The 15,216-nt window shown below is 44.0% G+C and overlaps 1 protein-coding gene across 6 annotated transcripts in view; it reads right to left on the reverse strand.

The window, feature by feature from the left end:
- The window catches only part of B3GNTL1 (UDP-GlcNAc:betaGal beta-1,3-N-acetylglucosaminyltransferase like 1), a 255,370-nt gene that overhangs the window by 172,880 nt on the left and 67,274 nt on the right, over positions 1 to 15,216 (reverse strand). For all 6 annotated transcript variants that reach the window (XM_029080078.1, XM_029080079.2, XM_039914223.1 and 3 more), the window contains one exon: positions 9,923 to 10,018. In XM_029080078.1, coding sequence (XP_028935911.1) covers positions 9,923 to 10,018 — 96 coding nt within the window. The remainder of the gene's footprint in view (positions 1 to 9,922; positions 10,019 to 15,216) is intronic.

Consider the following 15,216-nt stretch of genomic DNA (forward strand, 5'->3'; position numbering starts at 1 on the left):
CAGTTTTAAGGTATTTTATGCTTACTGCTGTAGTAGATGCTAAAAAAAAACTGTGCAGTGAGTGGAGATGAAAGACAGCTGAGGTGTCCTAGACAATGAAGTCTTTTCAATAAGCCAAGAAGCTTATCAAAAGGGATAAGAACAACTCATCATGCACTGGGACCTAGTGGGAAGAGAACAGGAGTAGAACTCATGAGACCTAGATTAGAATAATAATAATAATAATAATACGGTACTTGGTAATGTGCCAGGCACTGTATTGAGCACTGAGGTAGAAACAAGATAATTGGGTTGGACCCCGTCCCTGTCCCACATGGGGCTCATGGTCTTAATCCCCATTTTACAGATGAGGTAACTGAGGTACAGAGAAGTGAAGTGACTTGACCAAGGTCACACAGCAGACAACTGGCAGAGCTGGAATTAGAACCCAGGTCCTTTGACTCCCAGGCCCGAGAACTTTCCAGTAGGCCATGCTGATTCTATTACTGTTAAATATAATTAACTGATTCTCTGTGGCTCAGGAAAATTTAGAGAGAAGCTAGCAAGGAGAATAAAACGAACTCTGGCAGCATCTCATTCAGAAACAGAAACAAAATCACAGCTATCTGACCTTTACACTGAAGAAGCCCTAAAATAGTTGCAGAAACCAGATTTATTAACTCAAGCCTAGAATCATGAATATTTTCTCTTTTTAGAGTAGGCCCAATACATTAAGCAAGAAAACACATTATACTACCCTAGATCCTGCGTGTTTTCTAATTAGTGTGGGCCCAAGGACAAAATTAGTACGTCTGTAAAATTAAGGGAGAAAATGCCTCGCATTTCTGTGGAATCAGCATTTTAACCGACAAAGCCCTGAAGAAAGCCAATTACAGGAAGCTTAGGGTGTTTCTGTTTTGTGCTCTTTCATATATTACTTAAAGGGAACCTAAACGCCTACTGATATTTTTGGCAATTTTTTAAAAATTCTGAATAACTTAATCTTCAAGGGAGTGCAAGTGTTTGGGCTGTTCTAATACGATAGCCATCTCTTGAGGAAAACCTTTTTTTTTCTTTTTGAAAGTCACAGATCATTTGCCATCCATATTGAAACTCCTCCTTCCCCCTCCACTCCTCCCTTCCGCTCCCCCTACTCCCCCACTAGCTCCCCGATTAACCATAAGGACAAAGGGGCAAAAGGGGATTAAAAAGATTTGTTACTGTTTATTCTTTGAGGAGATATACCAAAATGACTCAGGGCTCACTGAGATCAAACAATTGTAAACCAGTGAAGGGGAACAATTCTAAATGTTTGAGAAGCAGTAATTCAGCCCAGGCTCCATAATGCCCATGACATCCCCCAGTCCTCCAGTTAGAAATGAGCCAATCTCACAGAGAGAGCCGTTGCTGAGATTGAGTTTTCTTTTTCCCCGGAATAGAATTCGACCTATCATCGTTTCTGGGCGGTCCTCAAGCCTCATTTTTAAGAGATTTGAAAGAAGCTAGTGTCATAGATATTAGAGAGAAGGGGTTTACTAATTAAACGCAAAGCGTGTCCATTTTAAATGACTGCGTTGACTGTCAAGGTCTATGGATGGGAGCTATCGATGATAAAACCCGAAGCATTTAAGGAGACAGGTGATGAAAACTAACAATAGAGTCAGATTAGGCCGAACTATCAGACTCCAAGGATGGACTAAAGTGGGACAGGGCCAGTAACAATCTTCCACCAAAAGAAAGCTGATAACCCTCCTCTGATCCCTGAGGGATCCTATATATATCTTCAGTTTACGATTAGCTGGACCTATATTTCAGAGTCACTCATTGGGGTACCAAATAACGATGATGATGATGAAAATACTAATAACAATAATGACATTTGCTAAGTGCTTACTATATGCCAATCCCTGTACCAAGCACTAGGGTAGAAACAAGATAATCAGGTTGGACGCACAGTTCCAGTCCCGCGTGGGACTCACAGTCTTAATACCCATTTTACAGATGAGGGAACTGAGGCCCAGAGAAGTGATTTGCCCAAGGTCACACAGCAGGCAAGTGGAGGAGATGGGATTAGAACCCAGGACCTCTGACTCCCAGGCCCGTGTTCTTTCCACTAGGCCATGCTGCTTCCCATAATAGCTCTAGTCAGAGTTCTAACAACCACTTCACTAAGTTCTCAGCACGGGGCTGGGAGCTTTGACCCCAAAGCTGTGCCCAAACTGTTGGATCTGGCGGGGGCGGGGTGAGCTGCCATGGCTCGCTGTCCTCTTTGCCAGCAGGCCTGGCATTGGCTGCCAATCCTGTTCCAGCCGGGATGGATGGCCCCACAGGTCTGGGCCGACCCCCAGCACCGCCTGCCCCAAATAGGCCTCAGCCCCCGGCTCCAGAGCTGCCGGGACCCACTGGACAGATGCTGACCATTTCTGCGGGCACGGAAGGCCCGTGGCAGACTGATCTTATTGTGACCAGGATCTGCAGCCACACAGTTCTGCAGCGACCTCTCACACCTGCTCCAAATCAGCCCCGGCTCTAGATCTACCTTCGGGCGGGCCTCAGGAAACAAAGACCAATGGTTTCTGTGGCCTCAGATGGCAATGAAGTGGGCAAATCCTATTCTGACCAGGGAGGTGCATGTTGGGGTGGCCCAAGACCCACCACTAGTGTTCGTGTCCTATCCGGAGGTCTGGGCGTCTCTGGGCTGGGGCGGACTGGAAATGTATCCGTCGACGGTTTTATTGTACTCTCCCAAGTGCTCAGGACACTTCTCTGCACCCGTTAAGTGCTCAATAAATATAACTGAATGAGTGAATGGATTCCCAAACCACTGTGACACGGGCTACTTTCAGGCCGGAACTGCCTTGTGGCAAAGGCTGAGAAATGTTCCTTATGACAACAGTGTGAAGAGAAGTTGCATGGCCTAATGGGTAGAGCAAGGGCCTGGGAGTCAGAAAGATCTGGGTTCTAATCCTGGCTCCGTCACTTGTCTGGTGGCTGACCTGGGGCAAGTCACTTCACTTCTCTGAGCCTCTTCTGTAAAATGAGGATTAAGACTGTGAGCTTCATGTGGGACACGGACTATGTCCAAACTGATTAGCTTGTATCTATCCCAACACTTAGTACAGTGCTTGGAACAGAGTAACAGCTTAAATATCATTTTTTAAAAAGTCATTTCACTTCTCTGGGACTCAGTTACCTCAAATGTAAAATGGGGGTGAAGAGTGGGTGGGACACAGACTACGTCCAACCTGAGAAGCTAGTATCTACCCCAGCACTTAGTACAGTGCCTGGAGCATAGTAAGTGCTTAACAAATACCATTTTTAAAAAGGACATTATGATACAGAAATGTGACAGGAAAGCAGAATGCAAGGGCAGTGTCGGGTGAGGGGATAGAAGAGGAGCAGCTAGTCAGGCTTCGTCTCTGAGCAGGCAAAGGCCTGAGAAGCCAAGTATGAAGGGTGCAGTGGGATTAAAATGGAGTACTTAATGTCCACAAAATAGAATGAGACCATTTTTCAAACTGAAAAACAGGCCCATTTCCTGCCATTGTGCTCCACCTGTCTTCACGGTTCCCTAAATCTGGTTTGGCGCAGTGAACACAAAGGAAGGAATAAAGCAGAACAACTGTTCCTTAAAACTGATATTAAATTCCTTTGTTTTTCCAGTCCTCACATCGAAGATGGATTTGTCTTCTGCCTGTTCACCGAAAGCTTTGCGATCGGTCCAAAAGCCTGGGCCTTTTTTCACGGTTGTCGTTCCACGTCACCCAAGTAAACCCCAAGGACAAATAGCCTCAGCCTTCTGGTTCAGAGTGATTTTTAAGCTGTGGTTTCAGGAAAGGCCAAGAAAGGAGAATTAACACAATTTTAAAGAACCAAAAGAACATTTAAACTTTCAAACTCTAAGAGAGCAGCTCTCATGAATGATACGTTCAGTTCGCAGATGTAGTCACATTTTGTTATGGTTTGACTAAAGTCAATCGATGGATGGCATTTATCGAGCCTTTACTGTACTAAGCGCTTGGGAGAGAAACAGCATGGCCAAATGGAAAGAGCCCAGATCTGGGAGTCAGAGGACCTAATCCCAACTCCACTACTTGTCTGCTGTGTGGCCTTGGGAAAGTCACTTTACTTCTCTGTGTCTCAGTTACCTCAACTGTAAAACAGGGATGAAGACCGTAAACCCCCACGTGAGACAGACACTGTGTCCAGCCTGGTTATTTTGAATCTACCCCAGCGTTTAGTATAGTGCCTGGCACATAGAAAGCACTTTACAAATACCATTAAAGAACACAGAGTTGGTAGACACGTGTTCGCTCGGAAGACCTTTGCCGCACCCTTGAAAGGAAATGTAAAACTCTTTAAACATCTTGCATCATTCTGCATCATATTCCAAAACGGGGAAGGAAGATAGTCCCCAGATAAACCCAACTAAATGAAACAATCCATTCAGTGTGCAATGCCCGGTGTATTTTACCAAGGATCGCTCTATCTACCCAGGCAAGCGCTTCAGCTATGTGATTTTCCTCAGAACAGAATCCAAGGGCCTTCACTGTGAATCAGTGTTTCCATCCCATGGGTTCAACACACAACAAACCACACGTGTTTCCCGGCCAATCTTTCCTATCATCCTGGGGCCAAAGTCACAACACTTGTGAAATCGGCCTTTAGGCCATGACTCAGCTCTTCTCCCAAGAGAAGCCTCCTTGGCTTCGTTTTCAAGAGTATCTTCGTTAATCTCAAGAGATTAGTTTCAAGACGAGAAGTCTGTCTCCCCAAATGAGGGCACCCACTTTCTCAGCTGTTGGCTGCGGATCCGCAGCAATGCGAGGCAGTAAGTGGTTAATCTTTTCCTGTCACTTCACAAGCGAAAGGCCTGTGAGTTTAAAGTATATTGCCGATCAAAGCTAAGGTTCTGAGTGTGGAAAAACGACGCACTGTGGATTAAGCGGCTAAAAGAACGGCCACTTCACTTAACGACAATCCCGGGACATGGAGGGGGATTTATAACCTTCAGGAATATTTCTCTCTGTTCTTCACCAAGGAAGAATGTAAGAAAAACAGGAGAATGCTGAGACTATGTGTCAGAGGCTAAGAGTCACGCTGAAGTCCATTAATGCCTCAAGAGAAAACTGCACTCAAGACTCTCTTTATCCCACTCCTCCGGTGTCAGAGGATTTGAAAATAGTAGGACCTGGTGCTTTCATGTGTTTAAAAACGGTGAAGCCTCTTTCATCTTTCATCAAATGGTCAGCCATGTAAGAAAACCTCCTACACCAGGAAACGGGAGGATAGGGAGAGAGGGGGGAGCCACCCTCATTGGAGAGCCAGAATGAAGCAACACAATTTAGCAAGGGAACTACAGATTAAGTCCTATAATTTACTGACTCAATGAAGTGGGAATTACAAATGCTTTCAAAGAGCCTCTTCAGGGCTGATCGAATGTTTCTCACAGGTTGACGTTTAGGTGAACAATCTCAAATGTTTTGTTGTTTTTTTTCTACCATTTGTTAAATGTTTACTCTGCGGCAGGCATCGTACTAAGTGCGTGGATAGATACAAGCTAATCAGATTGGACACAATCCCTGTCCCACATGGGCATTTTACATTACAGCCATTTTACAGATGAGGGAACTGAGGCACAGAGAAGTGACTTGCGCAAGGCCACACGGCGGATAAATGGCAGAGCCAGGATTAGAACTCTGGATCTTTCGACCCCCAGGCCCGTGTTATGGGTTCCTCGGGTAAGTAGGGCACCCTTGAGCCTAGTTGAGGAAACTCACTCGTCTGTCTTACATAACGTTCTTCATTAGAGGGGAACTTTAAGTATCTTCAGATCACGAGTCTACAAAAGTCAATCAGTGTGAGATTAAAATCGAAAACAGTAAAAATGGCCATTCTAGACAGTCAGTGATTTAAAACACATTACCATGTATTGAATGGCACTGGTTACATTTCCACATACTTCTTACTTCACTAAGTTTCGCACAAATTGTTAAATTATTTGGAAGAGGAGCAGAAATTTTGGAAAGGTACCAATGTTACAAAATTTTACTGCAGCGGTCAGGCTTCTGAATGTAAAACACGTGTGAAAAATATAATATAGTCCCTTCTTCTTTTAAAGAAATGCAAACTCAAATAACAAGAGAAACAGGACTTGCTGACGTGGACAGTAACGTGAAAGCAGCCAATAGCAGAAGGCGAGATTGTTTTCTTATATCAAAGAAGAGTTGATCTGTTCATTTCTTTCTCACTAATTCCCTGCCCTTGCCCTCCAAATAAATTAACTTTACCAGGAGACAGTTGGCTAGAGAAGTATCAAGACTCTTATCCCTTTTCTAGACGACACTCCCAAGTACTAAGAAACCAGTAACAAAATGACAACCTTATACAAAAGCAGGACAGACCCTTCATCCACACAACCCCAGCTCTTTGATCACAGGTTGACCAGAAATGCCATTTGTCTAAATTAGGCAAATCGAGATTCCTTAATCAAACATCTGCCAGAATCTATTTTCAACTGTACATTGGGCAATATGAAGTAGAAAGGTCAATTACTTTCCAATCCAAAGCTATTTTATAAAGGACATGAAGGCAATGCAGAAGGCATTCATCACTTATAGTCAGGGTCTGGATGACTCCATTTTATGTTGGCAGGTTTTATTTCCCAACTGAAATCAAAGTGTCTACCACAAGATAATAGAAGCAGAAAAAAATGAAATGCACTTTAGAGGGGAGAAAACAAGTATTATTTTTCCCGAATTCCCTAAATTGCTTCTTAGGTCATGGAGATATCACATTTAACACTCTAAATCCTCCAACAGTAACTTATTCGTTCATTCATTCAATAGTATTTATTGAGCGCTTACTATGTGCAGAGCACTGTACTAAGCGCTTGGGATGAACAAGTCGGCAACAGATAGAGACAGTCCCTGCCGTTTGACGGGTTTACAGTCTAATCGGGGGAGACGGACAGACAAGAACAGCACAGCATAACTCAATGAATATTTTTCTTGCCTCAACATCTATTAAAAAAAATGCTATACTAATGAAAAAATCCTCCCACACAATTTTAAAAGATGGTAAAATTAATTAGCAAACATGGTAGCGTAAGAGAACTAAGAGAACTAGGTGATTTTGGGGGATTTCCATTTTTAAACCTAAACTGAACTTTTAAATTTGGTTTCAGGATTTCATTTCAAAAGATATATGCATAAAAAAGCTTTAGGGAAGCAGCGTGGCCTTGTAGAAAGAGGCCTGGGTTCTAATCCCAGCTCTGCCAGTTGTCTGCAGAGTGACCTTGGGCAAGTCACTTCACTTCTCTGTGCCTCAGTTACCTCATCTATAAAATGGGGATTAAATCTTCCTCCTTTCAACGTAGGTTTTGAGCCATATGTAGGATAGGGACTGTGTCCAATCTTGTACCTTCCTTAGTGGTTAGTACAGTGGCTGGCACTAGTTAAGCGCTTTATAAGTATCATTTTAAAATTTAATAACAACAAAGCCCTAGGCATTCTCCTTGGCAGTTGTTTGGTGCACCCTAAAATTATATCCTAAGATTTTTGTCAAAAATACTGTGATTACCAGGTTTTTTTCACATTTATTCATCAACCATTGGGAATAACACCACCTGAGATTTATATTCCACCACTGATTACTCTGGGCATTTTCTCATGAATTTCAGGATCTTAGTTTAGCACTTATTATTATTATGATATTTGTTAAGTACTTAAATTTGTTAAGCAATACAATTGTCCCTCAAGTAGAGAGAGGCAGATATTCTTCTTCTCACTTTACAAATAAGAAAATGAAGCCAGCCTGACTTTCCTCAGGTCACACAGTCAGTAATGGTGCTCAGACGGAATAGGCAAATTTGTGCCCTGCATTCACCCTACCCTCCGCCCCACAGCACTTATGTCCATTTTCGTAATTTATTTTAAAGACCGTCTCCCACTCTAGACTGTAAGCTCCTGGTGGGCTGGGAATGTATCAACAAACTCTTTTGTACTGTACTATCCCAAGCTGCCTAGTGCAGTGCTCTGCACATAGTAAGCGCTCAATACTTACCACTGATTGATTGATAGTGCCTAAAAATCTTATGAAGTCTTTTGTGGTGGAAAGCGTTGCTCAGAAAAGGGCCTGTCAAAGAGCACACATAATAACACTAATTCTTTACAGAGTGCCAAGGGAATCGTGGATATTTCTTTAAAGATCGTCATCATTCCCCTTTGAGACAGACAGGAGTAATTGGTTTCTGTCGCTAATTGTCAAGTGACCTGCTAAAAGGGGAGTGAAATCCTCTAGACTTGTAAGCTCGTTGTGGGCAGGGAATGTGTCTGTTATATTGTTGCGTTGTACTCTCCCAAGCATTTTGTAAAGTTTGCCCTGCACACAATAAGGGCTCAGTAAATACAACTGCAGTAAACAAAGTTTCACAATGAGTCAGTGTTGGAAAAGGGACAGAACTCAGATCTCCTGACTCTTCAGCCTGGCCTCAATTTGGTAATCGAGCAGCCTGCCTTTTTTAATTTTTTGTGTTTGTGTGTGTGTAGTATTTAGTAAGTGCTTACTTAATACCATCTAAACGCTTGTGCAGATGCAAGCTAATCAGGGTGGACACCGTCTTTGTCACACAATGGGCTTGCTGTCTTAATCCCCATTTGACAAATGAGGTAGTAGAGGACCAGAGAAGCCAGGTGACTTGCCCAAGGTCCCCAGGCAGACAAGAGGCAGAGCCAGAATTTGAACTGGGGTCATTCTAACTCCCAAGCCCCTACTCTCTCCACTCATTGTGCTCCTCTCCTTCCTCCGCGGCTCTTCCAAAATCGAGCTGAGCTGACCCAGATAACTCTTTCAACCCGCTGATGTAAGACATTCCAGCCCTTTCTTTCACAAAGGCCTTTCAGAATGGTGTACGCGGCGCTGTTCCCTAAGTCCCTGGCGCTGATTATTTATTATTGTTCCCTTCCACGGGGTCTCCCCACTGCTAGCTAGGTTATGCTGACCACACCGGGGTATAAAAACATAGCTCAAGCCAAGACGACAGCAAGAAATGTTGCATAGGAAGGAGTAGATTGTATGAAGTCGAACGAGCAGGAATCTATGCCACTCTTGGCCCATTTAAAACTGGCAAAATGAAAACCAAATGTCTTCCGGGCTCAAAGCACAAAAGCCACTTGATATGTGCATTTCGGCAGACACCAGGAGAGTCCTACACGGATTTTTTTCTGCCTTAATATTCACTTGGAATCTGAGTTTCTTACATGTATGAAGGGGGTGGGTACACATAAGTACGGATAAGCCTCTCGTGGATTGGACAACGCCGCTCGACGTTGAATTTGTTTTTGCCAGAGCTCCGCTAGCTTAACATTGGCTGCCTGCCTGAGGGAAACAATCTTTCCTTTTAGGCCAAGTTGGCGGGTTCGGTTGCACAAGACGTATCCTACTTAGGAAACCAACAGAGAATGTGACTTGCCTCTAAGCTCTGAACTACCACCGCTTTGAAGAATTCCACCAAGTTTGCTTGACAAATATATAAATAGAATAGTGAGTAATTAGTCTGCCATAAAGCAGAATAAGAGTCCGTTCGATTTGATTTTGCTTTTTCACCTAAAAGACCCATCATCGTTAATGGGATTCATCGAGCGGTTACTGCACTGTACAAAGCATTTGGGAGAGTACAGGACAGGAGAGTTGGTAGGCGTGTTTCCTGCCCACTATGAGCTTCCAGTCTAGATATGATGGGGTGTTGAGTTAACCGCTACGTCACACCCAGAGCTGCTAACAACTTCGCCTTGAGAGAAATGGCTGGCAATCCTGTAAAATAACAGCCACCGGACTGCAAACCTCCTTGGGCTAAGGTCGCCATTCACCGGATCACTGCAAATCCCAAAGTAACTCTTTTAGCTGCTGTGATTAGGCGCGAAAGAAGGGAAACGGAAAATACCTGGGTGACCAGCTGTTCAGGGGTGAGGTGATTGATCCAACGAGTGTAACGTTCTGTAGAGTCCTGGGGTTCTCGAGTCACCTGGCAGCCAATAATCTACCAAAACAATTTAGTAAAAGTTTATACCGATATATTTTATATACTCGCCGATGCACATAGCTAAAGCAGTAATGGGGTTTGGGATGTGTTCTCAGCTTTTCCGGAGTTCCCCACTACTTTATCGGGGTATAAGACCGTGGCCTTTTTACTAATAATGATGGTGAAGATGATGATTATGGTACTTGTTAAGCACTTACTAGGTGCCAAGCACTGTTCTAAAAGAGCTGGGGTAGATACAAGTCAATCAGGTTGCCAGATAGGGCTCACACTCTTAATCCTCATTTTACAGATGAGGGAATCGAGGCCCAGAGAAGTTAAGTGACTTGCCCAAGGTCACACAGTAGGCTTGTGGTAGAGCCAGGATAGTAAAATAGCAAAATAACTTGCTGCAAGCCCATCATTGGACAGGGATTGTCTCTATCTGTTGCCGAACTGTACATTCCAAGCGCTTAGTAAAGTGTTCTGCACATAGTAAGCGCTCAGAAAATACTAGTGAATGAATGAATAATGAAAAATTAGCAGGAGTTCTTTCAATAGTATTTATAGAGCGCTTACTATGTGCAGAGCACTGTACTAAGGTTGATTTCTGTTGCTACTGAGAGACAAATCCAAAGTTCAAACAGAACATAAACGTTGTGGGCAGGGAACATGTCCACCATCTCTGTTGTACTGGACTCTCCCGAGCACTTAGTACAGTGCTCTGCACAATAGTAAGCACTTAAGCTATACCATTAAAAATAAATAAATAAAACGTCTCTCATCACACAGAAGGTCGGCTCCTTGTGGGCAGGGAATCCATCTACCAGCTCAGAATGGCATAGTGGATAGAGAACGGGCCTGTGAGTCAGAAAGTTCCGGGTTCTAATCCCAGCTCTGCCACTTGTCTCCTGGGTGACCTTGGTCAAGTCGCTTTACTTGATTTTTAGGAGGTGATTGAGTAATATGCTTGAATGGAACAAGCATAGTGGCCAGAATACACATAGTACCTATAGGAAGGATTTTTTTTAATATGCACTATGTTACAGTCTGATAACACGTGGAAAGTGCACGTGCTTGGGGAGTCAGAGGTCATGGGTTCTAATTCATGCTCTGCCACTTAGCTGTGTGACTTTGGGCAAGTCACTTAACTTCTCTGTGCCTCAGTTTCCTCATCTGTAAGATGGGGATTAAGACTGTGAGCCCCACGAGGGACAACCTGATTACCTTGTATCTCCCCCAGTGCTTAGAACAGAGCTTGGCACATAGTAAGCACTAACAGATACCATCATTATTGTTATTATTATTGCAGGTACCAGAACCTTAAAAGGAAGGGAACATCTTGGATCAAATTCTACAAATAGCCAACATTTCATGTGTCGTAATCAACTGTTTTCCCTAACTTCTTTTTTTTCAGCTGCTACAGCTGAAAGGTTTCTTTTAGAATATTTTCAATGGAATTTTCCACATAAGCTTGCAGGGAACACCTGTGAAACCGAATGCCGAAGCAGGGGCAGACAAGGCCCCGTACAAATACCCTGACTCTTTCTTTGCCCACACCTAAATCCTGACCTACAGCATTCTTCTGTTTTAGTTCCGGTCATCTCAGATCAAAGATTGACAGTCCTTTTCAGCTCTGTCAAATGATTCTTGTCTTGAGGAGAAAAAAAAAAAATCCTCCAACCCATATACCACTGACATGGATTTCCCAGGGATGTAACGAATTGTCCCAGGCAATGGCAGATTACCTTCCACTGGCCTTGGTCAGCCACAGACGAGGACTCTAATTGCATGGGGGTTTTGTGTGTTTTTTGTATTTAGAGTTAATTTTCAGGGATTTTCCCTGCAATAACACAGCTTCATGAGAACCCAAGAATTAACTTTAACTTCCAACTTCCCCTCTCCCCTCCCTTTCTCCCCAACCGTGGTTGAAAGTACTGACAGCTCTCTCCCCATCCCAGAGTGGCAGAGTGGTTCAGTGGATAGGGCACGGGCCTGGAAGTCAGAGGACCTGGGTTCTAATTCTGGCTCGGCCACTTGTCCGCTGTAGGACCTTGGCAAGTCAACTTACTTGTCTGTGCCTCAGTTACCTCACCTGCAAAATGGGGATTAAGACTGTAAACCCCATGTGGGACAAGGACTTTATCTATTGCGATTAGTTTGTATCTACCCCAGCTCTTAGTACAGTGCCTGGCACATAGTAAGTGCTTAACAAATACCATAACTATCAGTGGTATTATTATTATTATTATCCAAAGGTAACAGAATACAGGCGTCTGCTGCCTGGGTCACAATTTTCAGGGCTCAAATCGGATTTCCCACCTAAGCACTTCAACTGAGCCCATTTATCTCAAACTACAGCCTCGTGGTAGTTATCTCATGGGACAGGGGAACATTTCTCGACAGGGAACAAACATCTCCATTCTGAAACAACAATGACAGCAGACTGAGCCCAATCGTCCTCTGCTGGGAAGGGCTCGGCACAAGTTCAAGTTGAAAAGTTGTTGAAAATTCATAGAAGTCATCACAATTTGTTCAATAAGAATCAGTCAATCGGATTTCTAACCACTGTGGTATTTGTTCATTCAGTCAATAGTATTTACTGAGCACTTACTATGTGCAGAGCACTGTACTAAACACTTGGAACGTACAATTCGATTTGTTAAGCGCTTACTCTGTACCAGGCACTGGGGTAGATACAAGCAAACTGGGTTGGACACAGAGCCTATCCCAGGTGGGGCTCACAGTCTTAATCCTCATTTTACAAGTGGCCCAGAGAAGTAAAGTGACTTGCCCAAGGTCACACAGCAGACAAGTGGAGGAGCCAGGAATTAGAACCCATGACCTTAGGACTCCCAAGCCCATGCTCTATCCACTCCATCATGCTGCTTCTTCATGGAATCCCATGGAATGCTCTGTTTTCTGTACTGTATTTTGGCCGTGCAGAAATTTCCTCCAACTTGGACCTGCTGTCACGCTCCCATGTTGCAAGCCTAAATGAACCAGCCTGGCTTTTCTTTCCAGCGGGGTTTACCAGCTAATTATTAATTCCACATGAAATTAGAGACATTGGATATTACACAAGGTTCAAAACTGAACTGATTGTGCTAGCCTTCCCCTTCTTGAATGTGGCGGGGGCTGTTTCTATGTTTATGGAATCTTCAGCGGGGGCCGGGCACTTTTTCCAGCCCATTTCTTAAACTTCTCGGAGCTCCCTAATTGCACCACATTGACTTGGGTCAAATTACAGAAAAGAAAGGATTTGGGGGGTGGGGAAGGGGGGAGGGAGAGAGAGAGAGAGAGAGAGAAAAACTAAAAAAATAGATAGAGTGTTGTACAATCCTCCCAGTCTGAAAGGTATTCCCAAACACAAAGATAAAGAAGCTTAACTTCTCTACACAAACACAGCAATCTTAAACTCTGCAAATACAAGTTAATGAACAGCTGCCATGAGGTGAAAGATTAGTGTGAGTGCATCAAACTCATGTCCTAAGAGTCTCATTTCCAATTAGAGAGGAGCAAAGAGCTGTGTCCAGCTCCAGCCTCTCTCCTGACAGATTTGTTAGTTTCTTTTATTTGCCATTCCTTCCCTAACCCCTCCATCTACAGATTCATTTCCTGGCTTATATTTGCTGTTGCTGAAAGCTGGGCCCAATTTAGAGGTAGGTGCTAACTTCCAGGGGACAGAATAGAAGTGTCACATTATTACTATTGCTAATAATAATAATGGTATTTTGTTAAGTAAATAAAAATAAATGTTGGTATTTGTTAAGCGCTTACTATGTGCAGAGCACTGTTCTAAGCGCTGGGGTAAACACAGGGGAATCAGGTTGTCCCACGTGGGGCTCACAGTCTTAATCCCCATTTTACAGATGAGGGAACTGAGGCACAGAGAAGTTAAGTGACTTGCCCAGAGTCACACAGCTGACAAGTGGCAGAGCTGGGATTTGGGATTTGGGATTTAAGTGTTTACTATGTGCCAGGTACTGAACTAAACACTGGGATAGATACAAGTCAATCGGGTTGGACATAGTCCCTCTCCCACATGGGGATCACAGTCTCAATCCCCATTTTACAGATGATGTAATGGAGGCACAGAGAAGTAAAACGACTTGCCCAAGGTCACACAGCAGACAAGTGGTGGAGCCAGAATTAGAACCCAGGACCTTCTAACTCCCAGCCCAGGGCTCTATTGTCATTATTATTATTATCATTATTATATTTAAGTGCTTACTATGTGTCAAGCACTGTTCTAAACGCTGGGGTAGATTCGAATTAATCAGGTTGGACACTGCCCCTGTCGCACTTGGGATCCTATTCTTAATAAGAGGGAGAACAGATGCTTAATCCCCATTTAACAGTTGAACAAACTGAGGCACAGAGAAGTAAAGTGACTTCCTTAATGTCACAAAGCAAGCGATTGGCAGAGCTGATATTAGAACCCAGGTTCGCTGATTCCCAGCCTGGGCTCTTTCCACCAAGCCACGCTGCTTCTCTGAGCTCCAACTTCTATATCAGATGAAAATTGAGTTGCAGGGTTGATACTGTATTTATTTGCATAACTGCCCCACTCTGGGGCAAGATTTTTGCAATGGGATGAAGGCTGGGGCATCTGAGTGTGGGAGGGAAGCTCCAGGGAAGAGGGAGAGAGAGACAGCAGTGATGGCAGAGTCGGAAGCGAGGTAATAATAACTGTATTTTTTTAAGTGCTTCCTATGTACTGTACTTCCTTCCACTGTACTAAGCCCTGGGGCAGATATAAGCAAATCAGGTTGGATACAATCCCTGTCCCACATGAGGAAGAGTTATGAGTGTGGCTTGGGAGGTGAAAACCGGCTTGTGCTGGGAGGGAAGTGCAGAAGGGAGACAACAAGACAGCTTTGAAAGCGATGGTCAGGAAATGGGCAACCACTGGAGGATTGTGAGCACTGGGGGAGGAGAAGGGGGAGGAAGATGGGGGGGTAGGAGAAAGAGGAGGAGGAGGAAGATGAGGAGATTGAGGAGGAGGAGGAAGAGGAGGAAGAGAAGGAGAAGGAAAAAGGAGGTAAAGGAGAATGAGGAAGAGAAAGAGGAGGAAGAGGAGGATGAGGAGAAGGAGGAGGAAGAGAAGGAAGAGAAGGAGAAGGAAAAAGAGGAGGAAGAGGAGGATGAGGAGAAGGAGGAAGAGAAGGAAAAGAAGGAAAAGGAAAGAGAGGAGGAAGAGGAGGAGGAAAAGAGGG

This window comes from Ornithorhynchus anatinus, chromosome 15 (assembly GCF_004115215.2).
Source record: "Ornithorhynchus anatinus isolate Pmale09 chromosome 15, mOrnAna1.pri.v4, whole genome shotgun sequence".
Lineage (NCBI taxonomy): Eukaryota > Metazoa > Chordata > Mammalia > Monotremata > Ornithorhynchidae > Ornithorhynchus > Ornithorhynchus anatinus.